This window comes from Populus trichocarpa, chromosome 1 (assembly GCF_000002775.5).
Source record: "Populus trichocarpa isolate Nisqually-1 chromosome 1, P.trichocarpa_v4.1, whole genome shotgun sequence".
Lineage (NCBI taxonomy): Eukaryota > Viridiplantae > Streptophyta > Magnoliopsida > Malpighiales > Salicaceae > Populus > Populus trichocarpa.
The window spans coordinates 22244644-22267401 of NC_037285.2; the positions used below are offsets into that span (position 1 = coordinate 22244644).

The 22758-nt window shown below is 34.9% G+C and overlaps 2 protein-coding genes across 3 annotated transcripts; one reads left to right on the top strand and one right to left on the bottom strand.

Moving 5' to 3' along the window:
• The first annotated feature begins 17 nt into the window (after positions 1–17).
• LOC18094917 (serine/threonine-protein phosphatase BSL3) lies at positions 18–11008 on the top strand. Its single transcript, XM_024584012.2, has 21 exons — positions 18–829; positions 1757–1817; positions 1928–2006; positions 2122–2201; positions 2283–2377; positions 2524–2623; positions 3332–3401; positions 4367–4468; positions 4554–4635; positions 5217–5396; positions 6157–6430; positions 6522–6759; positions 6873–7043; positions 7502–7740; positions 8730–8814; positions 8961–9059; positions 9139–9338; positions 9424–9499; positions 9871–10006; positions 10098–10237; positions 10335–11008. Exons 1-21 carry the CDS (start codon positions 385–387, stop codon positions 10416–10418), a joined length of 3036 nt encoding a protein of 1011 aa, XP_024439780.1. The 5' UTR covers positions 18–384; the 3' UTR covers positions 10419–11008.
• A 1210-nt stretch (positions 11009–12218) lies between these two features.
• Positions 12219–18443, bottom strand: LOC7467944 (J domain-containing protein spf31). Of its 2 annotated transcripts, none has more exons than XM_024594031.2 (9): positions 18267–18443; positions 17403–17493; positions 17238–17298; positions 16009–16086; positions 15448–15521; positions 14309–14422; positions 14054–14218; positions 12869–12907; positions 12219–12752 (listed from the first exon to the last, which is right to left on the bottom strand). In XM_024594031.2, exons 1-9 carry the CDS (start codon positions 18362–18364, stop codon positions 12666–12668), a joined length of 807 nt encoding a protein of 268 aa, XP_024449799.1. In that variant the 5' UTR covers positions 18365–18443; the 3' UTR covers positions 12219–12665. The 2 variants fall into 2 exon arrangements, with proteins under 2 accessions (XP_024449799.1, XP_002299768.1); XM_002299732.4 differs by having other exon boundaries at positions 14111–14218; positions 18267–18434.
• Between the last annotated feature and the right edge of the window lie 4315 nt (positions 18444–22758).

Below are 22758 nucleotides of genomic sequence, written 5' to 3' on the forward strand. Positions count from 1 at the left end.
GAAACGAAGATAGATGCCAACACACGTACATACAATTTTTAGAGGGAGAGAGAGTGAACTGTTTCCGTTCCGTTTTTATTTTTATTTTTAATTTATAATTTCTTCCTGTTCATTTTGTTTTCTCGACCGGCTCGACGTTAGAGAGAGAAAGAAAAGCGAGAAAACCTAATCGAAGAAAAAGAAAAGAAAATTCAATAACTCTCTCTCTCCTTTCTATTTTAAAATTTTTCACTGAAAATTGAAAATCAGCGATCTTGAGCTAGGGTTTTGAATTGATAAAGTCTAAATATAATCGAAGTGAATCTTTCAAGAATGTTAATTAGAGATTTGAATTCGTTTGAATTTTAGCTCCGATCTTGAAATTAGGGCTTGGTAGATTGAGAAATGGACTTGGACGCGTCGATGGCGGCGACCGATCACGATCCGGCGGTGCAGAGCGCTAGTTCTGCGCCAGCAGAAATGGACGGGGAACAGATAGGGGAGCAGTCGCAGCAGCCGGCGGGATCTCAGGATACGTCAACGGCGGCGGTTGCGGGTTCTAGTACCCCTACAACGGCCCCGCAGCAAGTAGCGCAGGCGCAACAGCAGAGTCCGGTGGTGGGGCCGAGACATGCGCCCACTTATTCGGTGGTGAATGCGAATATGGATAAGAAAGAGGATGGGCCTGGGCCTAGGTGTGGGCATACCTTGACTAATGTGGCTGCTGTCGGAGAAGAAGGGACGCCTGGGTATATTGGACCAAGGTTGATCTTGTTTGGCGGTGCCACGGCACTTGAGGGAAATTCTGCCTCTACTGGGACTCCTTCTTCGGCTGGGAGTGCTGGAATCAGTATGTTTTTGGTTTTATTTTTTATATCGGTGGTTTTAATTTCTTTGGTTGTTTGATTGTTTCGTGCTCAGTTAATAATCTTTTGCTTGTTTGGTTACTAGGTCTATTAAGAACTTGGTCATAGCTTACTGTATTCTGGTTAAATGGGAAGAAACTGGCATTAGGATTAGGTGGTTATGTGAACTCCAGGGTTGTTTAAATTCAGTGCAATTTAGATGTGGTATTTTGCGTAGTTTGTTTTCCATTTTGGTGAGATTGAACTAATTTTTTCTGCTATTGGTTATGAAGTTGTTTTAGGTGATATGTGGTCCATATTCTTTCTGGTAATAGGAAGCAAATTTCTTTATGGTTCTGACCTTCCCAGTAGCCTGGCTGTTCTTTCACTGAGAAATTGAAGCTGCGAAATCATGAGTGGAACTGATTTTACTGTTTCTTTTAGTTTTGCTATACCAGCGGCATTTGAGTTCTACTGTTGTTAGAATTCAACAGGCTTGTGTAATTATTTCCTTAGTCTGTGTTGTGCTCAAGATGCTCATCTTGTCGTTGTCTTGAATGGCAATGCTTTAATGGTGTGCGAAGCTTTTAATTTGATGCCTAACTCAAAGTAATTAACAAGTATTTCCTATAGTTTGTGATTTGAAAATGCACAAGTCTAGTTGAATGGATATTTAGTTTTCCTGTTGTATTGGTTTTGATATCCTAACTTGTATGGTATCCCTATACTCAGTACTAATTTTCTTGATTCTGAGTAGCATATGGTTGCCATTTCATTCTTTGTGTCAGTCTGATAACCATTGTTGGCATTGAACTGAAATTGCATCCAGAAGAAATGAATGAACACATGATAATGGATCTTTTCTCTACCGAGTCTCATAGTGATAATGTGTCATGAACTTTCATTACCTTCATGATTTGTTATAAACGCAGGACTAGCAGGCGCCACCGCTGATGTTCACTGTTATGATGTGTTAACAAATAAATGGACCAGGTAAGCCTAGCATGTGGAAATCTTCATTTCATGAGCCATTCTACTCTAAAACACTGCTTTCTTCCTCCTATCTGTTACGGGGATCATTTACTAAAGAGTTATTTTTTCAGGATTACTCCATTTGGAGAACCACCCACACCAAGGGCTGCCCATGTGGCAACTGCCGTGGGAACTATGGTAGTAATTCAGGTGAACATATGACAAATTATCTTTGAAGTTCATATCTTTACCAGATCATGGTTATTTTTTACTTTGTTATATTTTAACTGTTCAGTTATAACTTGAATTTTTTCATTCAACACAGGGTGGAATTGGTCCAGCTGGTTTGTCTGCTGAGGATCTTCATGTCCTTGACCTAACACAGCAGCGGCCGCGGTGGCATAGGTTGGAGTCCTTACAAATGCTTGCTCATTCTCTTGTATTTAGTATGTGATTTTGATCTATATGAATGTTAATTTCATGTAGAGTGGTTGTTCAAGGCCCAGGACCAGGCCCACGATATGGGCATGTGATGGCTTTGGTGGGTCAAAGGTATCTCATGGCAATTGGAGGGAATGATGGTAAGTGGCTTCACAGTCGAATCTTGAACCTCATGTTTTGTACATGGAGTTAAACATAGAATGTTGGTTATCACTGCAAGCATGCATATGTGCACATATCAAGATCTTCAATGTATTTTAAAATTTTTTTGGTTTATGCTTTTCAGGAAAAAGGCCTTTGTCTGACGTATGGGCCCTGGACACAGCTGCCAAGCCTTATGAATGGCGTAAACTAGAACCAGAAGGGGAAGGCCCACCACCATGCATGTAAAACTCTCTCTCTTTCATGCAAACGTAATAAATGATTTAGACACGCTGTTACTACTTAATATGTGCGAGCTTATCCATGCGGTTATGCACTCTTCGAATAGGAATCCATTTTCTGAAAGATCCTGGCTTTCGTGCACCTATTGACAACGTTCTTGTACAATCTTTCCATGTTATATATATGGAAAAACTTGAGCGTTAACTTCATGTTTGTTTGGATGTTGGGGCTTATCTAATTGTAACTCCTAACATTTTTACTGTTGGTAACTATTGATGAAATGTTACAGTCAGCTACCATCATTTCATAATGGACAATATCCATTTCATGCACTCTTTGCAAATTGACTCAATGATTTAAAAAATGCGATTTCTTTTCTGTCAGTTTCCTTTTCAGTATGTTAATTTGAGCTTGAATCTTCTCTTGGAAAATGAAAGATAACAAATGGTGGAAGGATAGATGGAGACGGAGCATGGTAGAAAAAGATGGAAATGAATATCCATGTGCATTATGACAATATTTGCAAGTACTAGTAACATGGATTGCAGTTTAGAAATTGGAGCTTCGTTTTTTACATGTTTGAAATATCAATTGATATCACTAATGGCTTCTTCTATTTTGTTTAGTTGGCTTTTTTCAGTTCCCTTTTATTTTGTAGTTGATTCATCATATCTGAAGGCCTAGCTCACTTGTCCTTTATACTTGGCTAGGTATGCAACTGCAAGTGCTCGTTCAGATGGTCTGCTTCTGCTTTGTGGTGGGAGGGATGCAAACAGTGTGGTAAGCTGAAAACTTGAAATGGTAATAGATACATGTCACAATATTTTTTAGTTCTTAATTGGCTCCTTTGTTTATTACATATTGATTGCTTCAAGAGATGTTCTCTGATTTTTGTCCTTTGTCATGCAACCTCAGAATGCAAATTGTTAGAACTTTGCTGGCAAACAAGTTGCATGGTGTTGCTAATCTTTCTAATTCATGAAATTAAAAATGGAAACAAAATCCTCTGCACGAATAATGACAATAACTGTATCAGCTTTTGGAAGAAATTTGTACATTTACACTAGTGATCAATAGTGGATATCTATTTTATTAATCTAAATAAACAAATTAGTATTGCTGCCTATCAGAGAGAACAAGATGAATTTCAGAGAACAAGTTTCTAGGTTTTGTAAGCATTTTATGGGAAGAGTGACAAACTTTTTTTGTTTCGCTGTTCTTTCCCTCCATAATAAGGTGCGTTGTGCAGTTGGGGTCGTTGGGATTTGGAAACTTGTCATATGCATTCTCTTAGTCTTTGGTATTTGGAAAGTTGTCATATGCATTCTCTTATAGTCAGTAGTCAATTCAGCGTGATTTTTGTTTCTGAAGTTTTGAAAGTTTTGATTAATGTGGTTTCTCAAATTTGTTCTTTAATTGCTTGGAATTTTTCTTATCTTCTGAGTCAACTTTTCCTGGAATGGACTGAATTGTGTAACTTTATGTTCTCTGCATACCTTTTACTTAGATAATAACAATGTTACAGGAACAATGATATTTTTCAATGAAGGAGTTCATAGTTTTGAAATCATGGCCTTCTTCATTTCTTCCAAAATCTTCATTTCATTTGGAAATTTTCATTTTGGGAAGAACATATGGAAATTACTTTGTTTCTGATAATGGCGACACTTTTTTTGTTTGTGATGTGAGATTTTGTTAACCTCTTTTAATGTGTTGCCTGTGTCCTTGCCTCTTGACCTTTTCAGCCACTTGCAAGTGCCTATGGACTTGCTAAACACAGGGATGGCCGTTGGGAATGGGCAATTGCTCCTGGTGTCTCGCCATCTCCAAGATATCAACATGCAGCAGTAGGTTCTTTTGCTTGAATATATTGTTTCTTGATTGACTTCTTCTGTCCTTAAAGATTAATCACTCTTCAATTTTGTAATTTAGGTCTTTGTAAATGCAAGGCTCCATGTATCTGGAGGGGCACTTGGTGGTGGTCGTATGGTAGAAGATTCATCAAGTGTTGCTGGTAAATCCTGAGTTTGCAATCTTTAGGACTCTTACCTCTGGTATTTTATCAGATGGTTTCAGCCCCATTTCTTAATAATGGGTTTTAGGATAAGAAGGCATGCAAAAACGTAGCCATCTAGTCAGCCTAGGTGGTTGAGGTTGCCTGATTTTATGGTTTGATACCTGATTTACCTGCTATATGGTGTACATATAGCTATCAGAGAGATGCTATTGAGCTGGGTGCTATGTGTGAAATTCCTAAAGGATGCAGGGCTCTTACAGCTGAAATTGAAAATTATGAAATATTTGTGCCAAATAACTTATATTTGATGCCACAAGGTTTCATGGTTTTTCTTTTGGCCCTTTCGCATCGCAAGCTGCATTTAATTGCGTTTATCCTATTTTCAATGTCATCAATTTGAGCAGTCAGTTTTATTTAGCTCAAATTTAGTGTTGGGTGGGGGACAATTTAAAATCCAGTTCCAGTGATCTAAGTGCCACTAATAAGATTGTACTTATTACTGTTTTAATTCGTATATTGTCTTCATAGATGGTTCTGCCCAGAATTCCAACAATAACCTCATGCTTTCCCATGTATAGTGTTGGATACTGCAGCAGGAGTTTGGTGTGATACAAAATCTGTGGTCACCAGTCCAAGGACTGGCAGGTACAGTGCCGATGCTGCTGGTGGAGATGCTGCAGTTGAGTTAACAAGGCGTTGCCGGCATGCAGCTGCTGCAGTTGGTGACTTGATTTTTATTTATGGCGGCTTACGTGGCGGTATGCGATGATCCTATTATATTATAATTGCTGCATTTTGTTTATAAGTTTTCTTTTGGCCTTTTGGCCATCATGAGCCAACACTACAAAATAGCTGTATGGTTGAATTCTGTTGTGATGAGCAAAAATTATCTGGATGTTTTGGAAAGATAACCGAGGGACACCTGTTAGAGGATTTTACTCAACGTTTCTCAATTGGTTTTGAAATGGAATTCTGTGGAGTATATTCGACAAGATATGGACACATTGTTAAAGCTCAAGCAGATTTTGTAATATATCCTACATGGCTTTAATTGGAGAAATGTGCGTTTCAGTGCATTAAATGGAGAAACCAATAAGCTTAAACATGCACATCATAGAGCAGGTCAAGATGCCTTCATGGAGTGATGGTTTATAATAACCCTTTACTTGTTAGAATGTCAGCAGAAATTATGGTCTTTGACTCAGTCCTTGTTTATCTTGTCCTGAATTAGTTCATTTCCTTTCTATATTGCAACCGCCAGACTTGAACCCTTAACCTGATGGTTCGCGTATGAACACACATTAACAGGCTGCAATGGAGTCTGGTCTGGTGTCATTTTGCTTTCTTTCTGAATGTAAATGATCAATCAAGAGGATTGTTGATGATATAGAGATGTATTGCTTGGAAGAATATTATAAAAACTCAAATCTTTCATACAGTTTTTTGAAGATTTTCCAATGAGCTCCTCTTATCCTAACACTATAAGTACTGTATTTTGATACAAGCATTTATGCACAGGGGTGTTGCTTGATGACCTACTTGTTGCTGAAGATCTGGCTGCTGCTGAAACAACAAGTGCAGCTTCCCATGCTGCAGCTGCAGCCGCTGCATCCAATGTACAAGCAGGTCGGGCACTTGGAAGATACGGATTTGTGGATGAAAGAACTAGGCAAACCATGCCTGAAGCAGCACCTGATGGTTCTGTTGTACTGGGCAATCCAGTTGCTCCTCCAGTAAATGGTGACATGTACACTGATATAAGCACAGAGAATGCCATGCTTTCTGGACCGAGGTAAGGCAGCCACTGCATTTGGTCTTTTGCTTTCATTTAAGTAGATAATAAGCATCATTCAAAGAGTTGCTGGATGTGTGTTGTTGCGCAGGAGGACAAACAAAGGTGTTGAGTATTTGGTTGAAGCAGCAGCTGCAGAAGCTCAGGCTATCAGTGCCACTCTGGCTGCTGCCAAGGCACGGCAAGTTAATGGAGAAGTTGAACTACCTGATAGAGATCGTGGGGCAGAGGCTACTCCTAGCGGGAAACAAATATCTACTTTGATTAAGCCTGATTCTGCTGGATCAAACAACATCGCTCCTGCTGGAGTTCGGTTACATCACAGAGCTGTCAGTATAAAATATTTATGAACTTTTTAAATACGATCTGAAGTCAATTTTGGTATGAAATGTGCACATTTACACCAGATGTTATGCCTGATGTTTCACTACTGCCCTTTCAGGTTGTTGTAGCTGCTGAGACTGGTGGGGCTTTAGGTGGCATGGTCAGACAGCTTTCAATCGATCAGTTTGAAAATGAAGGCAGGCGGGTAAGTTATGGGACCCCTGAGAGTGCAACTGCAGCTAGGAAACTACTGGATCGACAAATGTCCATCAATAGCGTGCCAAAAAAGGTATTTCAGTGCTTAATTTGAAGTACATGTGCATTGTGGTTATGAAAATGCTTCATGTAGAGACATTTTTATACAATGTAGACTATGTAGGCATGCTGTGCTGCTGACCTGAAATAGTCTGGAAATATTGCTATTGTTAATGCTCTTGCTTTGGCATTTTAGTCTGTATACTGCCAAGGTTGTCTTTAATGCAAGTCTGATTATGCTCTTGCTTTGGCATTTCCCCTCTTTTCAACTTAACCCGTTTACTTGGGTTCTTTAGTTGCAAGAGGTGAAATTTTTTAGATGTTGTATGCTTTCCATGTTCATGGGTTGCACCTATTCTTGGATTCTTTAGTTGCAAGAGGTGAAGTTTTGTTAGATTTTTGGCATTTTAGGTGAATCACTTGCCAAGACTTAATTTTCTTGTCCAAATTCTCTGTTTTGTAGCTTAACGTGGTCTTTTTCTATTTTATCAGGTTGTGGCACATCTCTTAAAGCCTCGTGGTTGGAAACCTCCAGTTCGCCGGCAGTTTTTCTTAGATTGCAATGAAATAGCAGATCTTTGTGACAGTGCTGAAAGGATATTTTCAAGTGAACCAAGTGTTTTACAGCTTAAGGCTCCTATCAAGATATTTGGTGATTTGCACGGGCAGTTTGGGGATCTGATGCGCCTTTTTGATGAATATGGTTCACCTTCAACTGCTGGTGACATTGCGTAAGCATTTTTGTGAATATTTATAGGTTCTTCTACATTATGCACGCTGATTCATGTCACCAAAGCTTATTTATCTATATAATGAGATAAAAGTCTGGAAATATTGATCATGATGGATTTATTTTATTTTTTTCTATATCCAACAGAGAAACCTATCAATTTTGCAGAAAGCTAGTCTCCCACAATTTCACTCCATGAATACTATCAACTACTGAATTTTTTATTTTTAGATCCCTTTCGCATCTAATCCCTTACTTATGATGCCAAATAGTTCAAAATGTACTTCGGAAACCATTTTTTGTTAGCAATCCTCTGTTAAAATGAAAAATCCTCACCTATTACCTGCCTAACTGAAAAGGACAAGCAACAAATTTCCCATGCACCAAATGATGTATGAACTCCATACACAAACCCTCATGAAAGGATTACTTTGCAATCTCTAAATCCTTGTATGAAGTAATGGGTTAATCTGTGCAAAGTTTAAATGCTTGATGTCAAGGATCAATTTTGGTTTGGATTTCAAATTGGCTGCTGAAAATATTTTTGGATCACAGCTACCTGTATTTATATTGTAATGAACTCGGATGCCTTATGGACTTTTCTTTTCCATTTGCCAACCTTGAGAGGTTGTCTTTTGATTATTCCCTCTACAAAGAACTTGTAGGTTGCTGTTGAGAATAAAAAAATTGGTATTTGTTTTTAAATTATAGGAGAAAGGGTTTAAGGACTTGTAAGTTGAGCTAGTCTAAGGCTATGAAGTGGTGATCTTTTTGGCTGTTTGCTGCAAGATGTGGTGGCAGGAAGAGGGAATTGAGGTTTGGATTAGAGTAGTGAATGGGGGTGGGAGTTGGAAGTGCTCAGTTATCATGTATCAGTAAACTTTTTGTGCGTGAATGTATATGGAGACATGAACATGAACATTCACATGCAGAGATTCACATTTTGTTCTTAAGTTTTTGAGGAGGCTGATTTTATTCTATTACTGTCAGATATATCGACTATCTGTTCCTAGGAGATTATGTTGATCGTGGCCAGCACAGCTTGGAGACCATGACTCTTCTGCTTGCTCTGAAGGTATATTGGCGTGCCTGCTTCTCTTCCTCTCTTTTAGGGTGGATAGATATTTGTTTCTTCTCCACAAATAATCCTTTTGATTTCCTCTTTAAACTTTGCCTTGGATCTTGATGGGAGCTTTCTGCAAATATGTTTGACTGTTGTAGGTTGAGTATCCCAACAATGTACATTTAATTCGTGGGAACCATGAAGCTGCAGATATCAATGCCCTTTTTGGATTCCGGATTGAGTGCATTGAGCGAATGGTATTGTATTATATATTTTACATCTGTATCCTATCTTAACAACTTGTTAGCTACAAGCTAAAACTGGCTTGATGCACAGGGTGAGAGAGATGGAATTTGGGTTTGGCATCGGATAAATCGATTGTTCAATTGGCTTCCTTTGGCAGCACTAATTGAGAAGAAAATCATTTGTATGCATGGTGGTATTGGTCGGTCAATAAATCATGTGGAACAGATTGAGAATCTTCAACGTCCAATTACCATGGAAGCAGGTTCAATTGTGCTTATGGATTTGTTATGGTCAGTGCTTCTGCTCTATTGCTCTCATTTGCTTATCTATTTGCTTATTTGTCTGTAATTGCATTTTTTTCCTCTTCTACTATAGGTCTGATCCAACAGAAAATGACAGCGTGGAAGGATTGCGACCAAATGCTAGAGGTCCAGGGTTGGTAACATTTGGGGTAAGATCAGTTGTATTGCTCGTGTTTAATTCATTACAGTAGTGTAGCTTCCTTGGTTTATATGTCTGTTGCCTTGCAACTTGTTTTCCTTGATGGTCTGTTTGAATTACTAGAGCTTTTTCTAAAATAATGATAGCACAGAAGTAGGTTCTTATTTTTATCTACTTGATTATGCTTACACTGATTCCATGTTCTCAAATTCCTTTCGTGCTATATGATGCAACAGGAGCTTTTGGATTTCATTCTTCTTAAAATTGCAATTCAAGGATTTGTAGCCATTTGGCTGGTTTATTTGATTCAGCACTGGTGTTCATGTCCATGATGGCGATGTTTGTTAACATGGTCATTAAATATTCTTTTTTCCTTTGCAGCCTGATCGTGTTATGGAGTTCTGCAATAACAATGATCTTCAGTTGATTGTACGTGCCCATGAATGTGTGATGGATGGCTTCGAGCGTTTTGCTCAAGGACATTTAATTACACTTTTCTCCGCCACCAATTATTGTGGTATTTTCTCATCAACTTAACTAGCTATTTATTTTTCATGAGAGTCATGATTAGTAAGTTTTAGTGATTCTATTCCTGCCTGTTTCTACAGGTACTGCAAATAATGCAGGGGCAATCTTAGTTTTGGGAAGAGACCTTGTTGTGGTTCCCAAACTCATTCATCCTTTACCACCAGCAATTTCATCACCAGAAGCTTCACCCGAACGTCATATCGAAGATACATGGATGCAGGTGCTGTTACATTTCAAAATTTTCATGTTTTGATGTATTTTCTTTATGCTGACTTCTGATCTTTAATCCCGTTTCCATTGCATTTCTTATGAGACAGGAGTTGAATGCTAACAGACCTCCTACACCAACTAGAGGCCGTCCTCAAGTAACAAATGATCGTGGCTCTCTTGCTTGGATATAATAGATGCTTCTGATTTTTACACATACTCATTCCGAGCTTGTGCATTCACCCTGGGTTTCTGTCATCTGTATAGAGCATGATGCCACATCCAGGAATTCCCACACTTGCGACTGCCGTTCCTGAGAAATTTGAAGGCTTTCTGATTTTTGATTTTAAGGCAGAGTTGCTAGGCCTTGAGATGGTTACCACACAAGTTTGAGAACCAGGTTGCAGTCGCGGCGGTTAGGTTCACTTTGTTGTGCTAAAGGTTGCAGATCTGAACCACTTGCCCATTGTAAATTGAGCCACAAACAGGTAGAGAGTCTTCCAGGTTTATTTTGACGGGTTGGTAGTGCTGGGTATTTTCACATTAGTTTTTCTTATATTTTTTTTTATTCCTTGTTTTAGGCTTAATATTTATTTTTATTTTTTCGCTTTTCATTCTGTTTATGAGGGCACGAGGTCCTTACATTGATGGTGAGATATATGTTGTCTAAAATCTTTGTATTATAGAGGTGTTATGTAATCCTCATTTCTGCTCTTTGTACAATATAATTTGTGTGAGGATAAGAAGCTTTCTTGGTCTACGAAAGTCTGAGATTTTTTCCCCAGATTGGCCTTCGGTGATTTTTGCTGCTAGAACTAGAGTAGAAACCGCCTTCTCTGTTTTTTTTTTTTTCCCTCGAGAATTAGAACTAGAGATAAAACCTGGATTTTTTATTATTTAATAATTTTTGTTAAAAGAGTTGCAGAGAGGCATTTGTTGGTGTGGCCTCGCAGCTGATTGATCTCCTGCTGTCTCTTAGTACCAATTTTGTACTGTCATGCTTTTACCCGTGAAGGCTTGGAATGGTTTTCTAACAACCGGAATGACCATCAACGAATAGAAAAGGCCACAAATAAATAAATTAAATAAAGTTGAAGGAAAAGAGAACAATGACACAATGAATTTGCCATCTGAAGGACAGCCATTGGAGAAGTCCATGTCAACAGCGGCAGCACTACCTAAAGCTAAGCTGACATCAAAACCAAACAGAGACAAAATGGACTCCTTAATCAAGTTATGACCCTTGCAAGGGGTTGGTTAGAGGAGAGTGTTTTTGTTTGAATGGATTAGATCGATGTGTTTTAAGATTGTCGAGTCTAGCGTGTCATATACGACTACACTACATAAAATCAAAGTCATGATACCTCGTGGTCGTATAGCTTGCACAATCTTGAAATACTTGTTCTTATACTTGTTTCAAGGAATAATAATTCTATATTCATATCTCAAGTTTTTTGATTTTTGATTTTTTTACTTTAGTTCAAATTAATATTTTTTTTAATATTTTCAAATCATTTTAATGTATTAATATCAAAAATAATTTTTAAAAAATAAAAAAAATATTTTTTTATGTCTTTTTCAAATAAAAATATACTTCGAAAAGTAACCACAACTACACTCCCCAACAAAATTCAGCCCGACAAATTAAACCATGGCCTAAGGTTTAGATTGGACTAGATTTCATCAAAAATAAAAATAAAATTAACGTGATTAAGAACTCAAGTTGACTCGTGACCCACTAAAAACCCATTTGACTTCTCCTTTTTATTTTTTATTTCAAAATAATGTTATTTTTACTTTTTTTATATATAAAAAAGGTTGACCCGGGTGACCCCCAAGACTTGCCCCAGATTAAGTCTAAAAACTATGCTTTCAACTTCATCATGAAGTAACCATTATTGAAGAAAAGCAAACCTAAGGCATAACCATGTAAAAGACGGTTCTGATAATTATCTTTCAGGGCAACCATTATTGAAGATTTTCAAGCATAGGTGTTCCACATCCACATTACCAGCGTTGTTTCATTCAGTCAAGCAAATGCCGCAATAATTGTAATTTCACACAAATACCGTAGTAATTCTAATATTCACAGCACACATAGAAGATAAGCATACGCCTGGCACATGTTTCATATGCTCAAGGGAAACTAAAATACATTAATAGCTAACCATTTAGTCTTCTAAAATCAGTAAAGTGATATATTGTACCCGTAATTTTATCCTCTGACAATCGAGATCTGAAAAGACTTACCGAGGATTTGGTTTCAACTGAAGGCGTAAGACAATGCTCCGCGAAACCCTATTATCCACTTTAATCATGTCCTTTATACAGTCACGACTTGGACTGATACAATTTTAGACCTACTTCCAGAGCTTCCTTCAACTCCCAGGAAACTCTGTTGTTAATGTCATAGCTATCAAGAGTAGATGATATCATACCAATTAACCTCGCTTTACTGGCCTTTGAACATAGGACTTGTTGGGATCCTCGGTCTTGAGTTTAGGTGGTCGAATCTCTCCCTTTTTGCCCTGCAAACAAATTAAAAGGAAACAAAGTTTCACCCCTGGTTTTTATTGCTTGCTTAAAAAAAAATAGTAGAAACTGTTTCTCATCTAGGCTCAGCAAAATCAGTATATATTCTCACCTTCTTTCCTGTCTTCATAAAATCTCTCCAGCTTGAAACCTGATGATGACCAACAATGGCAATAATAATCAATGTGATGCCACATAATGATGTAAAGCTAAAAATCTCTAATTGGCAGAGCAAACACTTCTCAATAGATACCATTCTACTTTTGAGGGGAGGCAGAAGGAAAAGAATAAAAAATGTGATTCAAAGTATATACAAGGACAACAACAACAAAAGCAGTGGTGTGCACGATTGCATGTAGATACCATAAACATCCACTTATCAACCAGGGAAACTGCAAATTTCTGATATTTTGTATTTGAGTTCTAAGACTTCAAAATGAATCCTTGTAAATTTGCTGCTGATGTGGTTTAAATATGGATGTAGACTAAGACATGAAGATGAGTATGAATAACAAACTGCGTAGCCCCTTTCTCATCTCTAATGGCCATGGTATGCCTCGTAAACTAAGTTTTAATGGTGAAAGGAACAGAATAGAGAGGTATTTTAAGATGGCCAGAAGCATCATTTAAATGGGTAAAAGTGATGCTCTTCACAGGAACCACAACATGCCAAATCGCATCTTCTTCTTTTCACTTCTTTGATCTAACAACTGGAGGACCTTATCACCTATGCCTGTCCGCATCCAGTTTTACAGTATAAAAGTTAATCAACCTTTTCAATTTTCTTTCACGAGTAGATCTACCAGCTAACAAGTGAATTTTATAGAAAGTTGCTATCAAAATTATTCGATCGGAAAAGCTCTAAACATTTTACTCTCCTGATTAGTATGTAGTAAAAATGACAAGGGGAGATTTTCAAAAGACAAGAGAAAAGAATGGAGAGGATGATATCTTATATATGAAAAATCCAAACAGAAAATCACCTTTTGTTGTCTAGAAAACCTGTTCTAATTTTCAAAATTGTTCATGAAAAATAAATATATAAATAAATAAAGACAATGATACAACAAAACTTGTTTTATTTCTTTTTTTTCTAGAAAAAATAATAGAAAACCGCAATGATACAAAACAACACCTTAGAAATATGAATTCAAATTTTATATGCAACAAGACATTCCAATTCATGCACTTGTTGAACAATATTAGTCAAAGAACTTGGATCTATCAGATATTGTAACCCTTAGGCATTGGAAAATTGAACAAGCATATAATCAAGGAAATAAAAGTTTAAACTCATAAGTTTCAAAGGTTCGCCAAAGGAAATTAAATTTGGAAAAAACAATGTAGAACAAACCCTCTTTTCTCTTGTTCCTTCCCACTGCTCCTCATGTTCACGCTTTCTCTTCCACATCTCCTTTTGTTCTTCTTCATCCTTCTTCAATCTACCTTCCTCTTCTGATATCTAAATGACAAGAAAGAGGATCATGAAAATGCACAACTTTAAACAAGAACACAGGTAGCAAAGGAGAAAATAACTGATCTTCCAACATACCCTCATCTGCATTTTCCTCCTCCGCCATTCTTGATCAGTTAATATTTCTCGAACCTTCAATTTGAGCTCCCGCTGGAACTCCTCTGACTGTTCGTATTGTTGATCATATTTTCCCTGTTCACATAAGAGGAAAGAATTCATCATATGACCCTCAAAATAAAAGGAGAAAATAGAGGCTCGGTTCCATAGATGGGCAGGTTGTGGTTGACAACAAATGCCAGTGCAGTAACTACTTTCTTTGAACCAAAAAAAAAAAAAAATCCTTCAATAGATACCAGGAACTCCAAACAAACATGGCAAAATTATTAAAAAATATTTGAAAGTAAAGGATGCTAACTCAAGATTAATGAAACTATCAGATAGAAATTTTCTTCAGTATATTCACAAGGAATTCAGTAAATGTCGATTTGAGAAGATAAAAATTTAACTCAATTTATCCTTCAAAATGGCAATAAACAATACAGGTAACACAAACAAAAGGTCTAAGAGACGGAAGGGGAGTAAGCAGCGAGAAGGAAGACAATATGGTAAGATGAGAATCAGCACTCAAATGAATACCAGCAACACAAATTCCACACTTAAAAAAACATTGATTGCATGTCAATTTTTACCTTTCGATTTTTGAAAGAAGTAATTTGCAAAACCATTGTCAATTCTCATTTTTGAAGCTAAGGCAATCATTGTTTATTCTCTACAAGTATTGTTTTATCTTGAGAAACTTTACCAACAATGATAACATTTTTTTTGGTAGCATTTTATTTAAGGTAAATGCTCAACATTGCCTAGGGCATAGCAAAATTACAAGAGCTACCCACAAGTTTCTGGCTTTGATCAATAACTCTTCAGATTTTCAACTGCCAAGTAAAACTTGACAGAGACCTCTCATTTTAAGTGTTCGACAACTAGAGGGAATTGAGAAAGTTTTGCAGTGACTGTAGTTACCAAATCTTCTCTCTGTTTTTTTTTTTTTTGGGATAAATTGGGGAGATGGGGTGTTGAATATGTAATTCAACCATTTGCTCGAAACCTCTAGCATCCAACCTAAAAGATATTTCATGTTAATTCTACATCAAGAATGATCCATTGGCACGAATACAAGAAGCAATCAATGACAAATATATAATTAAAACCTCACAGACCTCGTCAACCAATGACTTTATTTTGGAGGCTGTATCTTTCCTCAACTGCTTCTTCCTCTTTGCTCGAAGTTCTTCTGCAAATTCACATTACATTATTTATAAGCTCTTCATAAAAATCAATTTGAAAAATGAAAAAAAAAAAAAACAAGAAGAAGAAGAAAAGAAAGAATAGACAAAGTGAACAGAAATGCTGAAATTCAACATCAGGAATGCACTAATTCAGCATGCAGAGGACAATAAACATAGAAAACACAATGCCATGCTTTTGGATATTTCAGCATATAACCCTTCAAATGTGGCTACAGAAGTAGCAATTCTCATATCAACTTGGAAAATGCAAATGCATCTTAATTAAGGACCAAATGTGTCTGCCACATAAGATGGATGATACATACACGATATATGCTCTAGCAACAAAGAAAGGGGAATACGAAAATAAACAAGATGCATAAACAAACATGAAATCACCATTAACATTTGCTTTTTTGGTTCCACAAAAAATCATCTGCAATCCATTAAAACATTAGGGGGAAAGTAAACCATCAAATCTCTAGCACTAACCTTTTGCTGCATTAACCTGGGTAAGAACATAATCTCTTTCTTGTTCTTCAAGTAAGAGTTGCTGGGCTTTTGCCAATGCTGCTCACAAGTTAATGATGCCATGTGAGTGAGCCATTAAAGTATGCTTCCAGAAGAAAACAATTTCCAAGTTATGTATCAATACTTAATGCACATATGGTTATGATTGTTATTCCTTATCTGTTCACATGATATATGGATTACCAATCAAAAAGCCATCCGGAAACAGTTCATCACAAATTACAAACAACCATCAAAGACACAACACATTGGAATGATAGTCTCCTTAAAGATCAGAGTTAAGTCGAGCATAGCATAACCAAAGTCTAAAACCTGTAACAGCGCCAGTGAGGTCATTCTTCAATTTTCTGATTTTCTGCTTTAGAACAATGCATATCACTTGTAATCCTTTAAGTCCTCATCCAGAAAGTCTGCTTTCTGGCACAGTAACTCTCTTGCATCACTGTGGCTAAAAGACAAGAATATTTTTGTGGGGGTACATCACAACTATCTTAATTTAATCTCAATAGGAAATATATTCTTAATCATTTCCTAATTTTGATCTTTTTGAAGAAGGAGACTTATTGTTTGTCAGTTGTGCATATAGCTTCTAAGAGCTTTACCAAAGGTCCAAAGCTAGTCTTCCATAAAGCAATAAGTTTATCTGGATACAAAATCTAACATTTTCCGGCCCATTTTTCAACCACAACACCAAGAGAAAATCAAATTACCATCAATATGCCATCATTTACTATCTCCTCTTTACTTCAAATCATGATGCACCTTCACACTGCCAGTTTCATTATGCCAAAGAAATCATATCACAGCGAATTATAAAAATTACAACTTCCTGTAATTTATCTACACTTCATGTCTGGAAATAGCAGTTGCTATTGCGTTAGCCAGGTTTTCTCAATATGTATAGTTCTACTAATATGATGGATTGAGCTAAGTTCACGCTGGGCTGGATCTGGATCTGGATCGAGTTTGGTTTAAAATATTTGGCCAGATACAGTATTTCCAGGTCTAAACTCGATTTGTCCAAAACAGGGCAGAAGACCTTAAGTTGGAGTTGACATCTTTTCAAGTCAACGCAAAAGTTCGTATTTCCAGTTTGTGAATAGAAAATCAGTATGATAAAAGATAACGAGCCAGTCACAATATTCATGTTCTCACTAACCATGCAAGATATAATGAATAGAAAAATTTACCACCAAAAGCTTCTTTTGCTTGTGGATGCTTGCACTTATCAGGATGAACCAACAAAGATAACTGCATGAAATTACACGCAAAGCATGTAAAATTGTGAATAAGTTGCTAAATAATGAACACAATAGTAAAACAGTAAATCCCATCACCTAGATGAGAATAATTACCTTGCGATACTGCTTTTTGATATCCTCTGGAGATGCTTCAAATGGTAAATTTAGATACTCAAATGGGTTTAACTTGAAGCATGAAAGAATCCTAAAGAGTTTTAAAATTTTTCCAAGGAGACAAAAATAAATTAGAACAGAAATCGAATGAGAAGTTTGCATTTTAAACATTACACAAGGAAATAGTATCTAAATAGCATCAAATGCTATCAAATGGATTTCCTTTCCTTCCCTTCCTCTCCAATGACATATTTGCTTCTATGATAATGCAAATCAGTATAACTTATTGAGATGAAGGATGGAGATGAATCAACCAATGGATACTTATCAAAATACTGAATAAAAACAAAAACAAAGAAGAAGAAAACTTTACAAAAACCCTGAGTTGTTTCAAGGGTTTCTCAATGTAGAAGATTTCAACTCTTTTTTGTTCAAATTCTCCAAATTTCCTAAACCATCTCTTTCTAAACATTCCAATGGAGCATTATTTTACAACAGATTACGATGATATGATTAACTGTTCAAAGATCATTCAATCACTCAAATAATATCATCGATCTTTAAAAATTAATTAAATGAATTCAAGTAAATCAAATGTTTATTTCTCAAAAATTAATATTATATGAGTGAATAAATAAATTGAAGTAAAAAAATAATATTCAAGCACAAAATTCACAAATTAATCTCTATAATTAGCACATCAAATAATCAATCGATCGAAAAGAAAAGGCAATATCCAAATCACAGGCAAGTAGATAGATACAGTTTTGGTTCAAAATCATAAACCCTAATTAAAACGCCAATTACGATTCAAATGCATGTATATATACATAAATAGAATTAATTAATTACAGAGAGAGAGACCTGGTGACTTCGTTATCTCGCTCGACTTCGCTGACTTCGGCGAAGAAGCTCTTGAGAAGCATATCATCGTAGGCGGTGGTGGAGCTTGCTTCTCCCATAGCGCTCGCTTTTAGCTGCTTTTACTCTCTCTCTTTCTTCCCCGCTGTATGGTCGTTTTCTTGTTTCGTGCTTCTCTATCTATCTTTTCTAGGTTTTTCGTTGGTGTAGGTCCCTGTGATTCAGTGATTGAGTCATATTGGACCCTATGGTTCCACAAAATGCAATTGAATCCTTTTAATTTTAATGCAAAATTAGTTTCTCCTAATAACATTTTTGAAACCTTGATTTCCATTCAAAGCTTTTAATGGAACCTAATGTTTGGAATTATTTTGAGGGTTAAGAATTGAATTTCAAATAAAATTTAATCTTTAAAAATTGTACAAAAATAAATTAGAAGTTAACCTCTTTAATCTATAATTTCAAATAAAAATTTTTAATATTAAAACTAGTTTTTTCAAAATACTCATCTACTCATATCTTTTTTTTAGAGACATTTGAGAAAATAAAATGAAGGGTATGGAAGTAATATAAAAAACAAAATTATTTGAATTCTATCTCTTCTAAATATGTAAATTCAACTTATTTATAAATTGAATTCAATTATAGTAGAGATTTTATTGCAAACAACCTCTAATAAATATGAATCCAATGAAAATTCTTTATTTTATATTAAATATTAAATAACAAATAACAAATATATTAAACTCAACTCAGTCATAGCTTGAGTTATATGTTTGGTGTTTTAACTCGGTTGATCAAAACGACACTGTTTTATTAAAAAAAGTTAAAATAATATCATTTTAAAAAAAATTACACATGGATTTATACCGAGTCGGTTGATTTATTGGATTAACTCCCACTCAGTTTTTTTAAAACCTAGCCTGGATTAGATCTTTGATTAATCCACCGAGCTAAGTCATACCGAGTTTAATAATACTAATAAAAATTAATCAAGTGATGAATACTAGATAAATCCAGTATAAATATCAAAATCAGGTAATAGTTAGTGTAAGTAAATTAATTTTGGTTTCCAATAAAAATATACTAGAAATCTGACACATGAATTGTCATCCATAATTCTCTTTTCAATTTTTTTTTTAACTAATCTCCATTAAGTTAACGGTCAACGTCAGAAAATTTAGCAAATTATCATTTTTAATAATAATTGACCTAGGGAGAGGTTGAATTTGTTATAAATCCAAACTATTAAGGACCTAATTGTGGTTATAGTTTAAAATGAGTGACTCAATGAACAATAGGGACCTCTTAATTTCGAAAATCCAACACTTCTATTTTCTTCCTCCTCCAAATATTTTGATGACTCGTAATTATAAATATTACACACAAACACACACGTGTGTATTCTGTTAATATTAAGATGTAAATAGCATATTGAATTAAATGAATATAAATGTTTAACATGTATATTTATATAATATAAATATGATTTGACAATTTTTACTATCTATTAGATCAATATCTATTATTTATTATCCCGAGTTAATTCATATATTTGGATCAATATCTATTGAATAATATTTATTATTTATTAAGTAAAATAACAAAAAAAACTCAAATATTTTTAGTTCAGTATTCAGGTTAAAATTAAATTGACACATTCCTATCTTTTTGGGTGCATGCTTTTTTTTTTATTATTATTATTATTCTAATATTTTTTACAAGTGCATGACATGCCATAAAATTTATGGTGGATGGTGCACAACCTGTCAAGGTTTAAACCGGTTGGGTTATCAATATTCAAATTGAGTTCAATCAAATATGACTAGTTCATATATATATATATATATATATATATATATATATATATATATGTGTGTGTGTGTGTGTGTGTGTGTGTGTGTGTGGATACATAATTTTAACAAGCTAACAAGCACCTGGAATTTAACATGCATATATAAATATTTGATTTTAATAAATATATATGATTGGGTACAATTTTTATTTAAAATATTTTTACAAAAGAATATACAAACCTCTTATTCTTCCCTTGAATTTGATACATGTTGAAGAACTTTTATAGAACTTTTATGCTTGATCCAACATAATTTTTGTAGATCTCAAGCATAAATGAAGAAGACTTGAGAGCTTTCGAGTAAGCTTCCTTGTTTAAAGAACTTGTCTTGAAGAAAATTTTGTATCATCAAGAATCCTTCTCTTTTTTTTTTTTTTTGTCTAGGTTGAGACCTTTTATTATAATGGTTTGTCTCTCATGTCCTTTTCTAATGCTATATGATATTATTTTTTGGTTGATTATTATTTATGAGATTTTATATTTATGATAAAATATCTTAAATATCTCATCCCATGTATCAATTTTTCATTGATCAAGAAATATATGAAGGCCCATTTATTTTTCATGTTATTTATTTTAATTTTATTTTATCATTTCATTTCATGTAAAAGTAAAATAAAAATGACATATTCTAAAATTTGATTTGTAGAACTTTTTTTTTGTTTCTACATATGTCTGCTCGAAACAAATTCACTTATCCTAAAAATTAATTGGGCATGTCTATAAAATATGGTTGAAACAGTTTTATAATTTGAATATATTATTTTGACTAAAATTTAATTTCATCATATTAAATTTTCATAATAAATTAATATAGACATATTTTATCATGAAAAGATAATAGAATTATTAAAATTGAAAATTTAAGGATGGAATTATAAAATCAAATAATTGAATTAAATTAAAGTTCAATGATAAATTTAAAATAATTACATATAGGAAAAATAAAATGTGTCCTCCAACAATTTGGACCGGACTGCATGATTCCCCCCCCCCCCCCCGTAGAAATGGCTACTAACTTACCGTCACATCTTGTATTGAAGGCTTCGTCATCTTGGAGTGAGCAAAAAAATTAAAAAACCAATTAAATTGAGAAAATAAAAAAATAATAATTGAAAAAACCGAACCGTGAAAAAAACCGATTAAGATTTTGAAAAAATCGACCGGTTCGGTTTGGTTTTGGTTTTATAAGCTTGAAACCGAAAAACCCAAACCGAAAAAAACCAGAAAAAAACCGAGCCAAACTGAAAAACCAAGCCAAAATGAAAAAACCGAGCCAAAACCGAAAAAATAGAGCCAAACCGGAAAAAACTGAGCCAAAATCGAGCCAAACCGGTTTGAACCGGTTTTTGTTCTAAAAAACCGAACCGAAACATGTCGGTTTGAACCGGTTTCAGTTCAGTTTCGATTTTTTTTTAAAAATTTCAGTTTAATTATATTTTTTTGGATAAAAATCAAACAAAATCGAAAATCATCACCCCTATCCTAAATATAAAGATAAAGGGGTAATACATTCGTGATTTCGACTAATAGTTGATAAGTCATGGCATATAAAAGATTTTAATTCTTTTTTCTTCCTTCTCTTGATATGCGTGCACTGCTATTCTTTGATGATTTGTTTTTCTTCATTCTCATTCAAATGTTCTTTCCCGTATGATTCTTGTGCTGTCGACTGAGAATCCTGCAGAAATTAAAAATTGTTCGTACAGGTTAGGAAAGATTGTTTGCCTTTATAACAGTATAGGAAATTTGTTGTTTCCTTTTCTTTTGTCGTTACCACGTTATTTTAGAAGAGGAAAGAAGCAAAACCATGCTTTCACTGAACAGGAATCGTCCTCTTTGGCTTTCACTGTTATGATGCTTTGAATAGGAAAGCAAATTTAACTCTCTCATGAACCCGTTTCAGCAGAGGAAGAGAAATTTGTGCAGTTATGTTTCTTTGAATAGGAAGGAAAATTTAACTCTCTTATGAACCCGTTTCAGCAGAGGAAAAGAAACAGCAAACCGACCTTATTTTCACAGAACAAGAATCCTTTTATTTCTTTTGCTTTTGTTGTCCCATATACTTCTTAGAGCCACTCAAATCAAGGTTGACAAAAACGTTTTTTTAACACAACACGAAACATATAATATAAACTCGAGTCGTAAAATTGCAAGTAAAATATTTTAACTAAAATCGTAAAATTACAAGTAAATTTTTTAACTAAATTGCAAGATATAGTCAAGTAGTAAATAATAATATAACACAATTAAAATAAAAGTGAAATAAACAATACTTAAAACGGTAAATGCCTCACTTAAAATTTTTAATCCAGAATTGTGTAGGAGTTGGAAAGTGATATGTACTTAGCTAGCAATTTTGCAAATCTTTTCAAGAGAGATATACGTGATTTGTTTTAGTTTTAAAATCATGTGTTCTTTCAGATGAATGTTTAGTACAATTTCATGAAGACCATGAAGATGAGGTTAGGAGGCTAAAGAATGAACTCAAGCAAACAATAGATATGTGTCATGCAGCTTGCAAAGAAGCACTTGCTGCAAAACAAAAGGTTTTAAGCATTAGTGATTCTACCCCACCTAATGCCATAGATTTAACAAGACCTAATGTTCATTACAGGCAACGAAACTTGAACAATGAAA

Bases quoted from the DNA above. Each gene is read 5' to 3' on its own strand.
- LOC18094917 (XM_024584012.2), top strand. From the start codon at position 385: ATGGACTTGGACGCGTCGATGGCGGCGACCGATCACGATCCGGCGGTG. The intron at 2,624-3,331 runs GTAAAACTCTCT...ATACTTGGCTAG, and splicing joins GAAGGCCCACCACCATGCAT to GTATGCAACTGCAAGTGCTC. The intron at 3,402-4,366 runs GTAAGCTGAAAA...TGACCTTTTCAG, and splicing joins GGAGGGATGCAAACAGTGTG to CCACTTGCAAGTGCCTATGG.
- LOC7467944 (XM_024594031.2), bottom strand. From the start codon at position 18,364: ATGGGAGAAGCAAGCTCCACCACCGCCTACGATGATATGCTTCTCAAG. The intron at 15,522-16,008 runs GTTAGTGCTAGA...GTGAATTTGCAG, and splicing joins CCAGGTTAATGCAGCAAAAG to AAGAACTTCGAGCAAAGAGG. The intron at 14,219-14,308 runs GTATGTTGGAAG...CTTGTCATTTAG, and splicing joins GGAGGAAAATGCAGATGAGG to ATATCAGAAGAGGAAGGTAG.